Below are 21744 nucleotides of genomic sequence, written 5' to 3' on the forward strand. Positions count from 1 at the left end.
TTCAACTAATCTTTCATTTATTTCATGGAAACATATATATATATATATATGTGTGTGTGTGTGTGTGTGTGTTGTTTCAGATTGATCCTTTTGTAGTTTGCTATTCAGGTGTGTTAGGTGTAGATTTACAAGAATAAAAAGGTTTTGGTTTTGTAAATACATCAGAAAATATCAGCAGCAATGTGGGGGTCAAGCAGTTCAGCAGTTCAGCAGTTCAGCAGTTCAGCAGTTCAGCGCTGCGGAGACCTCTACAATCCTTTTTTGTTAAAGCACCTTTGGCAGCAATGGCAGCCTTGAGTCTCCTTGGAAATAATCCTAGAAGTCTGGCACACCTTTCTGTTAAAAGTCACTCTTATTCTTGCAGGCAGAATCTTTAAAGTTCAACCAAGTTGGATGGAAAGAGTTGGTGCACAGCCATTTTTCACGTTTCTTCATAAATGCTCAGTTCTATGCGGTTCCAGCCTCAGCTCTGGTTAAGCTACTTCCGGACTTTCAGACTTTTCTTGAAGTCTGTTTCAGGTTGTTGTCTAGATAAAACATAAATCTTCGCCCAAGTTTGAGACCCTGAGGACTCTGGAAAAGGCCTTCACTTAAAATTGACCCATATTTTCTACATTAACCTTTTCCTTTTGCCTGACTTATGTTCTCCTCCCAGTTGCAGTCCCCACAGCACAATCCTGCGACCACTGTGTTTGATAGCAGCACGGGCAGGTGTGCGAATTTTCTAATTACGTCGATTTAGTTCACGATTAGTTCCGGTAATTACAGTGGACTCAATCAAACTGTTGAAGCAGCAATGATAAAAGTCAATTGTGGAGCTCAACAGTGGCATTACAAAAGATCTAAATGCTTAAGCAAATGGGATATTGTGTTCTTTATTTTTATTCTTGTGGGATACTGTGGGGAACTGAATTCACTCTGAGATGATTCTGAGCCAACAAAATAATCTGTAAAACTTCCAAGCGTCGGAAAACTTTAAGAAAGCACAATATATCCCTAGACTGTGAGAGGAAACCATAAGCAGAGCCGTCTGAAACAAGGGTGAGCAGCGTTTTTCCTCATTTACCACCTGACCTTCTTCATCAGGCAATGCACACCCTAAGCTATAACTCCCGCCAGCTTCGCAGCGCAGGTATTTCCACATCTGACTTGGCTCAAGTTCAGACTGCAGAAGTTGTCAGTCATATGTTTTAGCTTCTTATTTTCAAATAGTACTACCCTAGTTCAAGGTTGCCAGCATCCATAAATCACCACAGATGCTGGAAGCAGCAGCTGGTGAGTGCAGCCATTCTGTAATATTTATGTTAAAGTTGTGTTTTTAACAGACACTTTCTCTCAGTGGATTGAGTTTATTTTTTCTTTAATTCCTCTCCAGTTAACCATCAACGTCCCAGTCAAAACCTAATCTGGGTGACACTGTCCAAATGACTGATATATTAATATCTAACAGTAATGCCAGAAATCAGTGCCCTCCATCAAGTCTGATGTGGATGTCCTTGACTTCACTTGAATTTGTGCTGGCTATGGCAACAACAACATGACTGTTTCATTGCAAATTTGGACCAGTTTGATAGAGGTGCTCTTATATGGACAAATATCTGCACAACATGTGTTATTATACTATTGAAGGCTGAATCACAAAATGAGTCAAATGGGCAAAAGCAACAAAAACAATGCAGAAAGACAGATATGTGGACACATCGCCACCTTTTTTCAGTTTTTTTATTAAAAATCATAACTTGTTGAAATTGTAACCAATTTTCAAGAAATTTGTCCAAAAAAGTTTCAGATATATATTTATGCTAAATGGTCTGTGTGTTGTCATGCAAAAATCTAAACTTGATAGTAAAAGTAATATTTCTATAATATAATCCTTAAAAAAAAAAAAAACTGACAACATCACGCCCCTTGTTAAAAATTAGTTCTCTTTTTCAGGTTCGACTTGAAAAGGCAGCTTTAGACGAGCCATTTGGCTCAAAGTCTCGTGTCCTCACTGCTGCTGTCCTTGAATGTCTTCTAACGTCTATCTTTTGGCAGCCTGCACACAGCAAGTCAGCCTCAACAGTCTTGTAAAGCTTCTGTGGCTAAACTTCAGGCACATACCATAGTCAACATTTTGACAGGTAATTTAAATAATTTAGGAGTACTTTACACAATAAAAGGCAGAGCAACATAATCACGTCCAACCTTTCTGTTTATAAGATGCCGTTTTGTAAGTTTTTACTTCTTTTGTTTCATGTTAGCCAGTTGTCTTTGCAGATAGCCTTTAACCACGAGGATGTGTTGGTCAGAGGGGAATTTAGAAGAAAAAACCTTTCTTTTTTTTCTCTTTTTTTTTTTTTGCTATACGGTCTACTGCCTCCTCTTCTCACAGCAAATAAAACGGAAGCATCAAACCTCGCCTCCAGCACTCATCCATCGAAAATTTCTTTGGAGCACTTTTGAAATTCATGACTGCAGGAAAACTTTTGATGAAGTTGAGGATAGCCTACGGTAACATAGCATCCTGCTTGGATTTCTGTGATTGACTGTGATGTCCGGATATTGTGAGGCGGACTATCAGTAACAACAAAACGTGAAAAAATCTTTAAAATTTAGAAGTTGTTTTGTTTTAGACTCATACAGGTCCACCTTAAGGTTACCAGTGGATAGTGCCATGCTGCCGCATGTAATGTATTGCGCAGGCTGTATTTAATATTTTAAACGGGATATAATTGTCATGCCGTTTAACATTTTCATGTTCCATCTTGTAAAAGGAGAGTTGCATAGTTCATGGGTAAGAAATGTCACATAATTACAGACATTTTTGCAGGTAATGTGAAGGCATCGCCCAGACTAATGCCAGCTGACATTTGAATGAGCTGAATGATGCATGCTGTTACATGTTCTCTATTCTCTTGATAAGACTTAGATGAGCATCTTGCACGTGGATACACCAAGTGGATATTTCAATGTTGTCTGTTAAAATGACATTGCTTTCCCATTTCTCAGCCCTATGTTAATGTGTCTTTCTTCATTTTCTGGTTGACCAAGCCCAGTAATCAGTGTATCTCATCACAACATCGCCCTCTTTTCTAGCGCCGCAGCTCCCCAACACAGTAGATCCAAATTAAACAGAGACTCATCACAATAAAGCCCGGCATAAACATAATGCTTTTGTGCTTGAGACTATTATTGCCCCATCCTTTTTCCACACAGATGAAATTACATGCAGTAGATTATGACAGCCATCACTTTGTATCGTGTCTCGTGCAGCTGGTATCTGGCTCTCGAAGTGACAGCACCGCTGAAAATATAGAAATAGCACCCACATGGTCAAGTTAACCAATTCAAAGGAGATGTCATAGCAATCACCGTGTAAGTGTAATTAAATTTAGATTGAATCAAGTCCATTTTCATGGTACGGCTCATACAATTTTTACTTGATGCGAGTTTAAAGCAGCTGTGGCAGATGTAGATCCCGCCGTCTGTTCTAATACTGTGTGCTGAACGAGCAGCTCTCTGCAGAAAATAAATTGGATACAATCTGATCTACTGAAAGTCTTTCAAACTTATTCCGGCTGAATATCTTAGATTAACATACAATAGCGGCGAGAGGGAATTAACAGATCTTTCTCGCCTATTGAGGCTCTGTGTGTCAGACTGAAAAGAGCCACAGTCCACATGGTGGAGGATCATCAGTGGAGCTGAAGAGAGTGACTCCACACTTGACTGCGCAGATTAAGAGAGTGACAGGGACCTATGACTGGCTAATTCAATGGGGGCAGTCTCTGTAGAAAACACTTCATTCTCAACAATGTCACTTGGCTCTCCTGTGCGATATATCCTGCTATAAAGCATTACCGAGCCACAGTGGAACACCCGCTACCTTTTTATTTCATTCAGCTTGAAAGCAAAAGCTGTGTTGCAAGAGCCAAGCACACATCAATTTTACGCCATGATATAAAAGTTAAAAAAAAACCATGAAGAAGGAGAAGAAGATCAAAACACACCTCTTCTTACTCATTAGGTTTTAACTTTTTAACAGCTTTGATTATCAGCAAAAAGCTGAGCATTTTAAAATGATTGCCTCAGTTCATATGAGATATCCACATCACAGAGGGCTACTGAATGATACATATATCTGAATTTCTGAGTATCCCTTCATTTCTTTTTCTTTTTCAAAGGGAATCACTGGGATCCGGTTTGCTGAACATCAGAGGTGCTACATCAGGGCCCAAACTAAGAAACTACCCGCAGTGGCAGAGGTGGAGACTGAAGACACGGAGTTGCTGGTATGCCTCCTCTCTCTGTTGCATGTAGCTCGGACTCTCTGTGGTCCCGCAGAGGCTGTCATGCATACTGCAGGGAGATAACCAAAGTTGAGCACCGCGAGCGCCACACAAATCCTCGGCCTGTCCATCTTGTCCTATCTCCCCCAACCCTCTCACTGAAGAATAAACTAGGGTTTGTGGTGCCTGTAAAACCGCCTGAAAGCTACCCGAAAACCCATAGTCTCTTTGTGGCTCACATCAAATGGTGTTTGCTGTCAATCCTGAGCCAAATATTAATTTTTAATCATCTCCTCCAAAGGCTTTACCCAAATAGCCTAAAGGGGGAAGGGTGGAAGAGAGGTCTGAGGGAGAGGTAAACCATTAAAATTATATTTTTTTAAAGCTGTTTTCTTTGCAGAATTCACGAGGCTCCCTCTCCAGGTTTAGAGTGATTTATTTTCATTTTCTGGATTCCTACAGTTGTGTGTGAACTTCAGAAAAAGGAATGGAGGAAATTCAGTCAATCAAAATTCCCATTTTTTTCAGTGTCACAGTGCAATTCACAGAGTGGGCTGCATGTTCAAAGAGAAAATCCTCCTCTCGAATGTCTCTACTGCTAGCACACTCTCATTTACATTTCACATTGTAGCCGAGAAGAAGTAGCTGGCAAATATCTGACGCACCCCACTCACTGCCTTGTTTTAAAAACAGAATAAGGCAATTGTCAGACCGCTATTGGTTTTAACTTTAAGAACACAAGCTGTTACACTCAAAAAAAACCAAACACTGTTTTGTTTTAAATTCTTCTCATCTTTATAATGTCTGATCTACGTTTACAGATACTAATTGCCCAGGCAGCACCATATGTCCGTGCCATCTCTAGCTTCTTTTGTGCACTGTGAAGCCTAATTGGTTTAATTCACAGCTCCAAAGTAAATCATCTAAGGCCAGCAAAGTGATAGGGCACATACCAGTAGTTAAGGAAGCCTTTCAATAAAGTAATGATTCGCAAAGTGTTTTTAAGCTGCGGCTTGCATGAAGTTCTAATTGTAATCTGTTCCAATCTTGCCTTAAGAGATGACACACAAGAAGAAAAGAGCTTTGACTCAACTTTCTAAGTAGTGTTAACCAGGCAGCAAACATACAGCCCTGCCCCCTACAAAGTATTTTTCTAAACTACAACCACAGCTAACTAATTTCATATTGCATGTTTTGAGAATGCATTATTCTCGCTTTGATTATATGAAAAGGAAACATTTATAAAAGTAAACACAGCATATCGCTGCACTGCAGATGGTTAAGGTGGACGTTAGTATCGCAAAATCCAACATGATGCCATGTTTACTCCCCGAAAAACCCCTGTAGGAATAAAGGTTTAGTTCCTCCCTATAGCTTTTGTCTCAAAGAAAAAAAAATGTAGGACAGCAAATTAAACAGTTTTTCTTAGATGCTGGTAAAAACCACAAACAAGCTGAAAACATATTTAGTGTTGCAAAGTGGCATGTAAATATAATTCTCTTCAACCGTGGACTTCATAATCTCTAAAGATTCTGGTGTTTGAAGGAAGATTATTGTGCTGAGAGCAGGAAGAGGAGACTGATTCCAATCTCATGTCTGCGCATTTAAATTGATGCCACAGCCAGCCGCTCGTTAGCTTACCTTAGCATAACAACTGGAAACAGGAGGAAACGGACAGCCTGTCTCTGTACAAGCATGCAAATGCCTGCACATTCAGAAATGTAGAGCAGATTGCAAACATGGCACGTTTTACCTGGCAGAACATTTTCTCCTTGTGCTTGTGCTGCTCGCCTGGTTACCTCAAAGCAATAACTAGAAGACTCCACAAGGTCACGGAAAACATGTTTTTAGCTTGCAAATTTGTAATGTGTGTGTGACTAAACTAACATGATAAGATGGCATAGACATTCGTGATCTGATATTGCACACTGATCTTTTCCAGCTCACTGAAATGAATCTGTAGCTGCGCATACCGGCACGTCATCAGCTGACAGACACGACGCCGGGACTGAGCTTATCTAACTCTCTGCAAGAAGCCACATAATTACTCAATTCACATACTAATATATTCATCAATCAATACCACATAAATGCCATACATTATTCTCTCATCATTTCCCTATTTTACTTTATGCTCTTTCCCCTCTGTGCTTAAACCACTTTACACTGTGGCTAATATTTCTGCAGGTGATGATTTTATCACAAAAAACTAGATTACACAACAAAAATACAGTAAATACCAGGGGGCCATATTGAGGTAATAAACAGTGACCTTGGCCTGACCCCACCATAGTCTATCCTCACATTAGACAGCAGCCCCTGCTCCATCCTCTGTGAGAATCCACCCACGTGTGACCCTGGAAAAGATCAGCACAAGTTCCTCCTCAGGTGGTGAAACACATGAAGCTCACAGGGGTGAAAGCCAGCTGCTAATGGTTCCTAGCTTAACCCCACCACAGGCTTTTAGGAAAAAGGGCTCAGAGCAGCCGTGGCAGGCTTTAGAGCTGAGGTGAAAAACAATGGAAAAAACTGCGGTAAAACTGCAAGCGGCTGATAAGAAAATGCAGCCCCTGCGAGGGAGAACCAGGTGACAAACATGAATTGTTTGCCAGGATTTTTTCCTTCCCTTTTCAATTTGCCTTCTCTATGAAATGTCTGAGGGAGTAATCCCTGAGCTTCATTCCAGTTCCCCCAGTCTGACATAGGAATCGCCATCAGCCTCCCTCACTCCCCTTAAAATTGTGAATGGATGCCGTTTGCTCCATTAAACAGCCACTTAATATGGATGACCAAAGCTCGCCCAGCAACCAAAAACCTCCCACTCAGACGACAACTACAAACAGAAAAGCAGTGTGATGAGGAAACAACCCCACTGCAGAGACTGCGAATACGCCAAAGTCCTGCGAGCGCACAGTGCGGACTGTTTTGTGTCATTTTTGTCTGCGTGAGCTCAGTGAATGGCAGGGTGGTTTTGTGGCACTGCAACAAAACGTTCCTGCATTTGCTGTATTCAGTAATAAGGTCGTGTCAAGCCAGAAAATGGGAAAGCAGAATTCATCCTTACGTCTTTGCAAAATATGGGACTCGGTGATGCTGTGACAACTCACATGGCTACTGTAGTTATAGCTGGTAAATGAACCACTAACATGCTACCCAGCCGGGAACTCGCTGACACAGTAGCTTCCTTAGTCAAAAGCTGTATCGTAAAATCTACTACTGTGTCATGACTTTCCTCTTTGGGCACACTTTTTTCCCCAGCAGAGAAATATTTCATATTGCAAAAACCTCCCATAGAGGCCATTTTGGACTCTCAGGGTTTTCCCGCTATCAGGACCGTTTTGTTTGTCAGTGGCGCAAAGTTGCATGGCAAAATTCCCCAAAGGTGAACAAAGCTGAATTTTTTTCCACTTGTTTACTTTGCCACATCTGCCAAAGCAAATCCACCTGGAGAGTCATATTTATTATTGCTGCAGAATTAGCATTTTTAAATGTTGGTGTGATCGGCACCTTTAGTGCCCTTAAGCAGGCACCAGCACAAACATGGTAAGCTGCCCGAATATGCCTGTCAACTGAAATTCCCCACCAGGTATGTTAGATTAAAAAAGAAAACTGCCAGTGTTAGGTGCAGCGTGTGAAAGCCATTGGGTATGGCGAGAAAATCTTTGTTGATCTCTGGCAAACATAGCACACACTTTAAACAATGTGTCATGTCAACAGTGTTTCCCCCCCTTGGGACACAGTGGCAGGAGAGGGTAAATTCATTAACTACAGCACAACTGGTGTATAATTAAGTTGTGCACTGTAGGCGAAAAGCATACATACACCAGGAGAGGGCTGAACAAAACAAATTACCATCATTCCCAAGGTCCAATACTTGATAAAAAAGTTGCTTGTGTCCTAATAATATATCATTTGTCAATAGCAAAATGGAAAAGCCTTTCAAAAGTGTGTATAAACTGGTGGACTGTAATCATGTTGTCTTTGTGCTTGTCAACTGGCATTTAGAAATCCCTGCCCCATGCTAAAATGCTGACCTTTACTACCTCCCCCAAGGCGCTCTCTCCTACAAGTTATTGGAGTCGTTTCTCAACTGTGAAGTCAAAGTCATGTTGTGGGCCCCGTGTCGTGACCTCCATTTACTTTCCAGAGAAGTCTGACTTGGCTTCAGTGGTTAAGAGGTCCAATTAGAGAGTGCTGTTTGTGTTGCTCGAGTTTGATTTTAATTTCTGCAGCCACAGGAACGGTGAGCACACCAGCTCTGCGGCAGAGCAACCTCTCTGCTGTAACACCACCACCCCGCTACACCAGTCTTCCGAGTCATCATTAGTCTGCTGGCCGGCGCTTAAAAGTGAGGGAAAGTGTGTCAAAAGCTTGGCTGAGCACCTCCCGCACCCAAACACATTCTTTGATGTGACAGAATGCGCTTAAGCCGTCTCTTCTTCTTCCTCCTCTTCTTCGTCTCCGCAGGTCACAGCTGTGTCGTTCGAAGACAAACAAGAAGCAGCATGAAAAGCAAAATTCTAATTCATGCGAGAGTGACAGGGGCAAACATGAGGGAGGGGGCACGACCCAATATAAATGATTCTTGCTCCCACTATAGCCCCAGGATTCTACATCAAGCTTAACTAATGTGCAATTAAGCTTTAGACTGGAAGAAAATCACCTTGTAAAAACATTTGTCAAGTGAACTGTTTTTCTGTTCTGGGCTGCTAATTAACAAGGGAATGGGAAGAAGGGTTTGTTTGTGTGTGTATTTACATATACATGAAGAAAATAAATATCCTCACTGTTAAGGGAGAGCATTACCAAATCCCCTTCATATGTCTCTATTAGACAACACTGACATGTAGTCCCTATCATTAAGCAATAATAGTTTACTTTACAGCTCATGAACTACAGTATCAACAAATTAAGCCCAGTGATAGTGCTTGGTGCCAAGCGAAGCATTGTGGCGGAGGGGGAGGGAGTAAGGGAGCGTAGATGGGGGGTTGGAGAGGTGGTGATGTGGGGGGGGATGCAAGGCTTTATTGTGTCTGTCACATTAAACGATATTGCAGCCACACTCGGAGTAATGAAGACCACTTCTAAAGTCATTTAAAAGTCAAATCATCACTGTCTGTGAATTTCAATGATGTATAATAGAAAGAGCATGCCGGAGGCTTGAGAAGAGGGTGACAGAGAGCAGGAGGAGGGAGTCGGGGCAGTGGGAGTCAGGAGTCGGGAAGTTGCTGTCCTCTCAGCAGACACAAAGGTGATAGATAAAATGACAAGGCTGGAGCTGCTGCATGGCTCAGGGGAACAGAGTGCAAATGCATGACTATACATCGGGTGGGGCACAGACATTTTTGCAGGGTCCGACATGCTCTAGCTTGTGTATACATAACATATGTGGGAGTGTGTGTACTGTACGTGTTGTTTTCTAGCAGGTGGATGAGACTGGGGCCATGGATATGAAGGTGGACGACTCCCAAGTGTGGGTTCCTGCTGAGGAGCCCATCGTTAACCCAGACTTCCTCCTTGACTCCAAGATCTGGGAGATTTGCCAGCAGCTGCCCATCCACTGGATCCATCCTTCCCCCCTGAGCGGTGAGAGCAGGGGGCATCTCTGCCTCTAAATGCAGACTATTAACACTCTCGCTGGAGGGCATCTCCACAGGCCATAAGCAGGTCCATGGAGACAGCATGAGTTCCTAACCATATGAGCAGGCGGCCCAGGCTACTCTGTGCGTGTTAGGAAAGTAGAGAGGCTGATGATCGGTGGCGAAAAGAATATTCTGATACTCTGTTTCTACAAAATTATCAGTGCAAACACAGTGTAAAAACACAAATAATTAAATGTATGCACTTGAAGTCTTACAGTCACAGAAGGGCTACTTTATACGATATGATATCATACTTTACACATACATATAAATGTTGGATTTGGCCACTGTGATGGCACTAACTGATAATTTTTTGAGGCCTCGAGTTTGGCATTTTGCAATATTTGGGCCTTTTGGATGAAATGATGGACTGCTAGGTCAGGAAGCTGTCTTTATACACTATATAAGTGCACTACATGGCTACAGAAGCCTGTTAATTAGTGCTAACATAAAAGTTAACACTAGCATTTCATTCACTAAAAACAAGACATGCTTTGCACAGGCTTATCTGACAGTCTGTTGTTTTAATTAACAGCACAACAGAGCACAGTTTTAACAATGCTCCAAAAGAAATCAACACCACATACATCATCGTCAGAAACTTTTCACGTAATGTCATACACACCTTTCTTGAGTGTGTCTATCCTATTGGACATGACACAACCATTGATGGTGATGGGAAAAACATGCCTTCTCAAATTGGTTGGTGAGTGGTTTCTGGAGGTTGCCTGCACTGACTAGACCAAAAACATCCTTATCATTGCCTTGGTCTAGCAGGTTGCTGCGGTGATGTAGTTTTCCTGGAAGACGCTGATTTTTCTGCAAACACTTGTTAGCTGATAATCTTGCAGGAGTGTTTGTATTCAGAGTAAAAGCTCTGCCTCTGTGCTGCAGCAAGCGCATTTTAAAAAGTCAAAGTTTTACTGACTGCTGACGGTCCCTAGTTCTGGTTTGTGTCACACTTTACAGTTTCCCAACTGCTTGGAGAGTAGTTGGCAAGAGTTTGCAGACAAGCCAGTTTCTTCCATGCAAACTATGGGTGACTGCTGCAATCTGCCAGTGCAGCTGTGGCTCAGCAGGTAGAGTGGGTTATCTACTAAGATCAGTGGTTTAATCCCTTGTCTGCATGTCAAAGTAAGATACTGAACTGTACTGTCCCTGATCCATTCATTGTAGTGATTGTGTGAATGTTAGATAAAAAGCACTTAGGCAGAGGAAAAAGTTGAATAGGTGAATGAGGCTTGTAGTAGAAAGCACTTTGAGTGTTCAAATAAAGTAGAAAAGTGATATGTAAGTACCAGTCTATTTACCAAAGAAATCACAATGTTTTTGCCAACAACTCAGGGAATATACGTTTTTTCCTAGTGACCAGTGGTTGCCAGGGAAAGGTTCTGTTCAGTGACTTAAGTTAGCGAAGGTGACGGCTAGCAGACAGCTAGCAACTGTAGCAATCTGTGTTAGCATCAGCTGGCCAGTGACCCTAATAATGTCATTTATGTGCAACTTTACCCTCTACAGTTCAAACATATGGAGAAAATTAACTTCAAAGGCCTAAAATGTTTTTTGTGCTTGGCTGTAAACATGTTTATTTCTGCTTGAGCACTTGGACTTTCAAAGCTGCATGTTTTTCAAGCTTCCGTGACAGGTTTATTTTAGGCCCTAGAGATTAGTTTACATTGCAGATTATTTAAGTGTAAATGAATGCACTGTTAAGCTCACATGTAACATATATATATAAATATGATATATATTTAAAAAAAAATCTACCTATATAAAACAGTAACTTCAAAATAATGTGAAAGACAGCAATTTTCATGACAAGCATACATTTTCAGCTCCCCTGCAGAGCTTTATAGTGAATTTCAGCTTATTGTCTGACCCGCAAAGTCCTGCATGCTCCTGTATTGTCTTAAAACTCAGTCTATCAGCCTTGAACAACATAGCAGACGGGTACAGATAACAACCAGCAGCTGCTCATAGTGAAACATTCAGGAGCTATAGAGCCAAGCATTTACTTTCATTAGCTGGTAGAGGCCAAAAGCAATGTTAAAGGAGTGTTTAATAACACAACTCAATGTGAAAAGTAATATTAAACTGCAGACTTGATGTGTAAAAAAGAAGTTATCTTAGTATAGAAAGTTTTCTATACTAACATACAAGGTAATGTCAATGTTATATCAATCACTGCTGGTTTAAAAAAGGAAAGATGAATAGTTTTATCTGAGAACACTTACAAGCTCTTCTATTAAGCAGTTTGCAATTATCTTACTAAAGCGGCAGTTTTCCATGTGCTTTGAAAAATAAGCATTCCAAGAGTCGGGCTTTCATGTTAAGATGAAGATATTTGCAGCATTTGCAGTATATGAGGTGTCTACAAGGTAGCAATCAGATAAATGTAGTAAAAAGAATAATATTTCTCTGGGAAATGTAGTGGAAACAAAGTATGCTTCAGTCGCAAGTAAAACACCTACATATATACCTCAGTAAATGTAGCCGGTTACATTCAGCCTCTTGTTTTGGTCATCTGGAGAGGGGGTTTTGTTTTTTTTTCTTTCTCATAAAGATGCCAAGGCTTTATGAACTGGCATCTGTGTGTTAGTATCACAAAAGCAATAACACCATTGTTTGATGGAAGCGTGAAAAAAGCCTGGAATTAATTTCTTTTGAATGTTAGTAAGTAACATCAAGCCACTGGGAAAACACAGTGTTCAAGCCAAAATTGAATCTAAGAGCTTTCTCATTTTAATTCAAACAACAGAAAACAGTTGGAAGTATATACAGTAACATCTCTCTCTCTCGCTTTTCTTCTCTCCTGCTCGCTCTGTGCACTCAGATGCTGAGGTTGTAAATGTGGATACACCCGATGCCGAGGTCACAGGTCAGCGTTTTGCCCGCGACGTCCTGGACCACCTTCCCGTAAATGACTATGTAAGTGGGGCCCTCTCTGCCACGTCACCCAGGGACCACACCACGAGATACAGTAAAGTCACTTCAATCAGCTGCAGCTCTTGCCTCAACTCTTTCTGCATATAAATCGCTCACTAATTGATGTTAAAACTGACTTTGTGCACCAGAGGGCATAGCAATTGCTCTATATATCTGTTTAAGTAAGGCCAGTTCAATGAAGACTCCCTTAATGTCTCTCCATTAATTGAGAGGAATATCCAGCCTTTCAAAGGCAGCAACTTGTGCCTTACAGCCCTAGTTAGAGCCTTTTTTTTTTCTACTTCCTTTTTTTCTGAGGCACTGGAAAGCACGGTACAAAGCAGCACTCTCAAGGTCACTCATCGCTGCACAGATAAGTTACATTTATTAATAATGCTTTAATTATCAAAGCGTATAAAATGAATGGAAAGGCCAAGTGGCATATTTTGGTGTACAGCATGTAAACCACTCAATACTGTATGATTAATTATCCCTGACTCTAGGGGAAAATCACATTGCATAGTATATTACACAAGACTTATACACTCTTATACCAGCACAAAAAGCTGCAGTTGCACACTAAGAGACACCCTAAGAACAGGTGCAAGGATATATGATATATGCATATACTTGCAGTGAGCACTTACAGGTGAACAGCCACTAAAGCTAAATTCAAGGATAATGAGTCAGGCTCAGTCTCCTCCGCAGGGCTCGGAGAAACGGTGTGAGACATGCAGAGAAATGAGACATCCTATAATGTTGACGTTTATCAGGCCCATCCCAGAAACAGCCTCCTGCTCAACTCTTCAATTTCCCCCCAGCTCCTCTGTCTTCTTCCTCATTGTCTGTGGCAGGAGATGCAGTGCTATGCAATTAAAACATACCAGGGGATGAAAAACTCAGCTCCACTTTTGAACGTTCTGCCTCTATCAGCGGAGTAATGCATACCATTGCAATCCATTCCAGCAGCAAGTCCAGGCGCTGTTTGTGGGTCCAGTGATAACAACGGCCTTTGTGGCCGGGCACAGGGCAGGCAGCAGTCTGTAATTGGGAGTCTGAACTCTCACTCCTGCCAGTGGTATGCCACATGTGTAACTCTATTTTTTTTTTCTTCATCTAAAAGTCATGTAAATGAGCACAGTAAAAAAAACAAGGAAGCTCACCCGCAGAGCCTGCTACTCACAGTTTCTCTGCATTCACTTCATCTGCATTTCATAAGTCTGAATTTGAGCACCAAGCCTGCCCACAGTGCACATTCATAAAGCAGAGGCTGGCAGATATATATTATGCTGAACTTTAACATGGCTGCCATGTCAGAGTGCAGTGTGTATCAGAGGTGGCCCTGGAAATTTCAAACTGAATAACGACCGTCTGACAGGCCTGAAGGGATTGCACCGCCGTCCTTGACCCACATAACAAGGATGGGCTTTCTATAAGAATTGACCTCACTCATACTCATGTAAATATGTTTGTATGTGTGTCTTGGGATTTGTCTTGTGTCTTGGACTTATCCTTACAAACCTCTGGCTGCTACATCCAGGGTCAGGCTAAGTGGCTGTTCATGCATAACACAGGTACAAAAAGCTGAAGGAATTCAAATTCCATGAATGCAGAAGTTGTTTGTGCCTCCAGAGGAATCTTTACACTGAAGCTAAAGCTCCTTATCACTTTGGTAAAGCAGCAGAGTTTACTGAAATACATGACTATCTGCTTATTCAATTACATCCAATTTCATTGTCATTCCACCTCACTGTAGAGAACAGTGAGATGAAAATCAGAGATCAGGACACGCAGCAAAGAATTTCATATGTTCCACTGTCCTGTGTGTCTACATAAAAAGACCCTTTTCGAATACAAAGCAGAGTGTGAAACAGAAATGTTATCTCTGCTGTTTTGATCCCCGAATGAATGTGATGAGCTCTGCTTTGAGATTTAATAACACATCCAGGCATGTGCTTCAAGCTCATGAAGAGCGGTGATCAGCGTGTGTGAAATAATACCAACAAGTGTGGAGATTAGAGGAGTCATGCTTTGATTCGTTACATCTTATTGAATGACTGACGCAGTTTTCTACTCTGCAGACTCATTCACATCCAGCTCCTCATAATATGCACAGAGGTGCCTGTGTTTGTGTGCAAGTTTGCATGTGTATGTGAGAATGTGTGTGATGAAATCAGATCCAGCAAGAGGGTAATGGCTTTTACTCTTCATTAATGCTGCTTGTTTGTGAGTGACTGCCTCAGATTTCCCAAGGTGAACCATTCTTATCACTGCGGCTTCCCACTAGAGACGGCGACTCAAAGCCAGAGTGATTAATATGTACCCTCCGTTTTAAAAGGATAGCTCTGATTAATTGTCTTTAAGGTACAATGCTGCCTATTGGCTGTTTGTTTTGATAAACACCGGCGTCATTTGAATAAAATATTTTCTTCATTTTCCACGCCTGAGCTCCAGATTTCGTAACACCCCAGTTTGGGCTGTGAGGAGCTGATAAGATTATCGTTGGTCCATTGACAGGTTTCGTGTTGTTCATATAACCGATTGTTGCCTGGGAGCCGATGACCTGAAACCTGCCTAAAGCAATAAATCATTAAAAGCCTACCTGTGACTGTCATAGTAATAAATCAAACCTACCTGGATATAATGCGTTGCACTCTATGTGTTTTGAATATGTCTAAACAGCAAGTAATTTGACTCAGTTTACATCAGGTGTATAGTTTTCACAGGCCAGTCATGTGGTGGATTTATTGCAGTTAGCTGCTACGTACAAGAAAACAATGTGTGTAAAACCACCGTGATTGAATGCTTACTGACGAGTGGAGGAGATGCAAGAAATCCCCAAATTCCCTAACTTAATGCAGTAGGGGACCAGAGGGACTCAGCCATGTGGTCCAGCGGGTCCTGTCCTCTTAAACAATTCGCACACATTTTCTTTTCCCAGCTGCGGATGTGTTTTGTTCCGCACTATTGCACGTAGCTGAGTCATTGTAAGAGCTCGCATTTTTTCCTGAATGTGAAGTCAGTGGAGGCCGTTGACTCCTGGAACCGAGCAGTTTAACAAGATATCACCGGATTGTCTCCAAGGATTCATTTACTAAAAGAGATTGAAATGTGGTCAAATGCATACTGAGGGCGGTTGCTACTTCAGCTCACACTGTGAGTTAAGTGGCACTTCTCCGAACCCCATTTGGAGTTGCTCTTGATCAAAGGCATGGCACTCAGCCCCCACGAGTCCATGAGGGCATGAACCAACCAGCACAATGGAAAAATCCAAGGGCCATTAATTCTACCCAATTTACCTTTCGTTTGGGTTTCATTTGGCCCCTCTATAAATTCAGAGGCAGCCAGCAAGAGCAAATGAAAGAATCCTTGTTAGGCGATCATTACTCTGCTAATTGCTTTAGGAATGTGCCATGCACTTAAAGTCAAGGTCAGGGGGAGGGCGCCAAGACGTGAGGAGCTCTAATTTGAATGCTCTATTGGAGGAGGGGCAGTCATTTTAGTGCAGAGTGTGTGCTCCGGTCGAGGGAGTTAAGAGGTCAGAGATGAAAGAAATAGTGTAATTATGCTGGTAACTTCGACCGGAGATAGTGACGGTAGAGAGGTTGCAAATGCTGGATTCAAAGAAGGGGCAGTGTGCAGCCTCCAGTCGTGCTTTTTGTGCTGCAGAAAGGTCAAGGGTATTATATCATGTTTTATGCTCCCGAGCTTAAATCAAGCTCGTTCACTCTCAGCTCAAACCGTGATCTCTTTGGCACTGCCATCAATTGATGTCACAGTTTTGCATTTTTGCAGACATCAATTCAAATCTTTTCACTTTTGTTTTTGTTTTTACATATATTGCGATGACCCACAATCAAAGCTGCCTCATCAATTCATGTCACCCCCTCCTCTTCCTCCTCTCCTGCCCTTGCCTCAGGAGGACTGGCATTTGTCATGTGTGTGATTGTAACCCTGCCCGCTCTTGTGTCCTCTGCAGAGAGATGTTGGAATCGAGCTGGATAACCGTCTGGATGAGCGCGGCTACTGCTGCCAGTACTGTCGCCGTGGTTACCGCTTCTGCCGCCGCTACTACGAGCCCCTGGGTGGCTTCAACCCCTGGCCATACTACTACCAAGGAGGCCGGGTCATCTGTCAAATTGTCATGCCGTGCAACTGGTGGATCGCCCGCATGCTCGGGAGGATCTGAGGCGCTGAGCGTGCTGTCTGGTTTTGAATCTGTTTACGTTGTAGGTGCAAATTTTTCCTTTTGATAAATATTCGAGACCACTCGTGACACCAAAGCAGTCTATTGCAGGCAACCATTAGGTAGCACTTCTAGTCAGTGTGAGTCAGTCTAAACAGTCTAAATGGTGTTTGAAGCATTTTGATTCTTTCTTAAAAAGCATTGGTTGTTTACAGGTGTCTAGTTTTCTCTCCTTGTTATTTGATCCTGTTCAATGAACGCATTTAGTTTGGAAACTGAGCCACCAAAAAAAAAAAAACACACACACACAATCTGTCCTTACTTTACCTATTCTGTCATGCATTCATTTTTACTTCAAGGTTTAAAAGACTTCTACTAATATTGCAGTGTATGAAAAGCTACAGCGAATACAATGCAACAGCAATTAACTATGTACTGTATGTAACCATCTGTGTGGTGCTATCACATTAAATATGTAACAAGACATACACTTTATTAGGAAAATCATCTAGTGTAATTTAAAGCAACAGCTCTGCCATGTTCCATTATTGCATTATGATGTTTTCGCAGTTTTTGTTGACATCTGTTGTACTTTATGGTTATTATTGCCGTCCTGTTTGGTATTGTTGGTATGCTGGACTGCGTGACATTGAAAAGTGTTCTTAATATTCTTATTAAAGTGGCAAAATTGTTTTTAAATCACCACGTACCTCCAAATAGTGTAACCAACTGGGAGCTTGTGAGCCATTAATGCTTAGAGGTAATTTTTCCAATTTACAAATTTGATCTTTTTGTGCAGTTTTCCCAACACACTTACTAAATTAATATAATAAGCATGAATTGAAGCTAAACTTGTGTTTTCCCTTTTTCTTTGGCAATAACGATTAAAAAAAAATGTTAACTGTTGTTTCGCCTTTCAGTTCTGGCTGGTGATCATCTTTGTAGATCAACACATTTCTCTTAAAGCCAAACAGGCTTCTTGCGAGAAGCACTTTAGTTAATTTTTGGAAACTAGAACTAATCAAAATGTGAAACGGTGTCTCAATATGTGGGATGATGGGAAAGTGATACATGTTATGTGTAGCCCCACATAAAGTGGGACACCTGATAAGCCTATTCCTGACTGAGGTAACACAGCTGATTGAGAACGTGGCCTCCACATGAAAGTACTGAACTGGGCGTAGTAACAATCTCTGGGAAAATGTTGTATTGAGTTTCTGCTAATGCAAACCGAACATTTCCTCCTGCTGCAGCATCGCATTAAAGCGGAGAAACACGAGCCATCTGGTATCACGATTTAGCTTAGCACTTACCAATTTATTATTGACAAATCGTCTTCAAAACAAGACAATGGCTATTTTCAGCATTTTCCCCTACAGCGAATCAGTTTGAAGCACTGCAGGGAGTGAGCTGCAGGAAACATGCTGCATACCTCCAACTTCTCAGCAAGGTAACCAACTTTCACTTAGTTGTTGGCAAACCCGTGCCATTTGCATGATTAAGCTGCTCGCCCAATGATGGGAAAAGACCAATTATTGCCTGATGTCTTTAAACAGCAGTTTGTCTTGTTGCCGGCCAATTTCTGTGAACTGCAGTATTAAAATGCATTGGCTATTACTACCAACAACTACAGGTGTTATCTTAAATATTGTAATACTTAAAATGTAATGCAGTATATCACACCTAGTAGACTGGTCGTCTTTCCAATGTCAACAATAGATGTACGAGCTTCAAAAAGCCAAATGTATGGCAGAGCTTTTGTATAGGATTGCGTTAGATTGCACGGTTTTCGTGCTGAGTGTTTATTTCTGACTTTTTTTTTTTTATAGCCTTTTTCTTTTTCCTGCTTACATACCTGCAGATAAAAGTCCATTCTGTGTCCTGTACTCCTTTGGGCCCAAAGGACAAAGCATACAAGAGTAAAGCAAAAAACATCAAGATAAACACATCCATACACCAAATCACAAAAAATGAAGAAATACACAGTCAACAAGGAAAATGCTACCTAAAAAGTTGCTACATCAGAAGTGCTCTGCTCTGCTTGATTTTAATAAACAGCAACACTGTTGAAGAGATCAAATCAAGAGCTATTGTGTTGCTATTATGCGAGCAACTTGTGCCACCGTACCAAATATATCACAAGATCTTCATAAAATATGTACTTAAGCGCTGACGCAGTGGCACGAACCAACTTCATAGATCCAAACATGGACCTATACGCACAACAACAACTTCAGAAAATTAGATTATGTGATTAGATTTATTAGATTATGTGAAGACGATATTCACAGTTTAAAAATATTTAAGCAAAAAAAGAAAAAAGTGAATTTTTCCAGCACGCTTATACAGAAACATGAGTAGAACCGGCACTGAAAGTTCATGACTCGCTCGAAATATTTTAGTCACTGTTTTCTCTGTTATTTGTATCATGTAAAACAAACATTGTTTAATTAAAGATTCACAGACCTCAGCAGTCGCTTCTGATGTGCTCACTGATGTGCTATCCTCCATTGTTTTCACCACTGTTGCAGTCTTCAAAATGCTTTAAATAGTGCTGCTGTTCAAACATTTTCTTATTTGCCGAGGCGATTTTAATCTCTAACGCCGCATCTCAGTGTGTCGAGCTGAAATAACTCTCATCTGCAACTAAGCAGGCGAGATAGGCATTTGTAATTGATGTTCTGTCATCGCAATAACAAGGCGCATAAATGCCCAAGAGTATTCAAGCTATGTGAAGTACTCAGAAGTTAAACAGGGAGACAAAAATGGAACACTCATGTTGTGGTAGTTTGCTTTGAAGCCCTCTGTATGTTTCTTTCTTTACTTGCTTTTTTCCAATTAAAATTTCATTGTACGAATAATCTCCGTTGTCCTATCATATGAAACAATGTGATTTCCTTGAAAGACACTTAATGCCCGGGGGGTGTTTGTCGAAAAGCTGATAGCAGTATGGCTTTTGAATCCAACTAATGCAATCGAAACAGGCAGATCTCCTTCTCTACTCACCATTACTCCCATTCCTCATTAGCAGAAATTTTTAGCATCACATCTTGACAAACCAAAACAGACATATATGCTTTTATTGTCCTGATTTTATAACCCGAGACTCTCTTGTGTACCGGATGTGTAATAATGCTTTGTTTACACTAATACAAAAGTATCTCGCCTACAAAGTAAATATAGATCTTGACTCATGTTGGCTCACTCTGATGATAATGTCAAAGATATCAATAATAATTGACAGTGAAATGGATTTTGTTGAAAGAGAGGGCGAAACTTGCTATATGTAAATGTTTTATGAATATGCTCACAAATGGAGTTCAGACTGAAGCCATATTGTTATTTTTGAATCAATAATGTCAATGGCCCAGAGCAACATGTCAAGTGAAAAATACTGGCATGAGTTAACAAATACAATAATTGCAAACATACTTCAAATAAACTGACAAGTGTACTGCAAAGCCCCCGAGGCGGTTCTGAAAAGTTCATAAAATCAGTGTTTATATAATTCATTTCTCACTACTTCCTGCTTATCACATCAAATAGGCATGTGTTTATTAAAATGGATGCATTCAGCATTCGGCATGCTGCTGCTGCCACCGCTACCGCCGCTGTTGTTGTTGTTGTTGTTGTTGTTGTGGAGCTACCGCACTCACTGTGTTAGGAAATAGTATAAAGTGTTATTTTTTCGTAAGATGCTGTTAGTTGTCAGTTGTCTATCTGGCGAGGTCTCTGAGGACTCTGAGGACTCTTTTGTGTAGTCGTGAGAGTAAATTGCCATGGAAGCCCTGAGAGTCGCTCTGAATGGGATGGTTCACCCTGACTGGAGAGGCTGATACAGATATTACAGCGGGCTCCCAGAGAGCTCCTCGTGCCTGTTGGGACAAAAGTCCAATATTAACCATGAAAGTCAAATTTTAAAGTACAGATGTCTCACAATTAAAAATCATTGTAGAGGAGACCTTGAATGACACCGGATGGTGGTAATACTGCAGATGGAGGATTGCAAGAGCAAAAATTTAAAAAATAAATAAACGGCATAACAGTCTAGTTGATGCCTTATTATCCACATTTTGTTGCCTAGAACACACATCTACTTGTGTTGTTTTATTTTTCCATTACACACAGTCTCATGATGTAAACAGTGCAATTTTAATAATTTGTACTAATAGAATATTTTCTGTTTGAAGTTAAAAACCTAAGAAATTACAAACAGGACCGACAGACTGAAGGGAAATTTTTTGCATTTTCACAGGAAAATGTCAAAATCCCAACTACTCCAAATCAAATGGTATTTGATTGTTGGCTTTTTTAAAAACCCTGCATTGAGGTTAATTTGCATTCCTACTATCTATGAAGAGGTTTAGCACTGCCTGCATTAGATATGAGCCAAATCTGCGAGTGTCTGACAGTGAACTCCTCCCTTGTAGACCAGAATTAAAGAATATATCGTTTCAGCTGAAGCCCTGCACTATTTTTTCTCATGCATTTTATATAGGAAACCCCGCCTCCAGCACTTGTTTATCCCCGTTTAGATGGGGAGAGGAAACAAGATCGACTGCTCTGCAGGATAAACAGAGATACCGAGCATTTACCAGGTTATCACAGTTCAAAGGATTTTTGCCTACCTGGCCCGAGGAATGGCCACTTCCATTGAAGCTCACATGTGAATTAATTCTTTTTGTTACTTATCAAAAAATGCAGGGAAACTTCACTCCCA

At 41.1% G+C, this 21744-nt stretch overlaps 1 protein-coding gene across 2 annotated transcripts in view; it reads left to right on the forward strand.

The window, feature by feature from the left end:
- tnmd (tenomodulin) overlaps positions 1–17930 on the forward strand; it is a 67880-nt gene extending 49950 nt beyond the window's left edge. For both annotated transcript variants that reach the window (XM_025910814.1, XM_005467384.4), the window contains exons 4-7: positions 4167–4274; positions 9695–9857; positions 12747–12841; positions 16818–17930. In XM_025910814.1, the coding sequence (XP_025766599.1) occupies positions 4167–4274; positions 9695–9857; positions 12747–12841; positions 16818–17027 (576 nt within the window). In that variant the 3' untranslated portion in view covers positions 17028–17930. The remainder of the gene's footprint in view (positions 1–4166; positions 4275–9694; positions 9858–12746; positions 12842–16817) is intronic.
- Positions 17931–21744: the final 3814 nt, after the last annotated feature.

This window comes from Oreochromis niloticus, linkage group LG2 (genome assembly GCF_001858045.2).
Source record: "Oreochromis niloticus isolate F11D_XX linkage group LG2, O_niloticus_UMD_NMBU, whole genome shotgun sequence".
NCBI lineage: Eukaryota > Metazoa > Chordata > Actinopteri > Cichliformes > Cichlidae > Oreochromis > Oreochromis niloticus.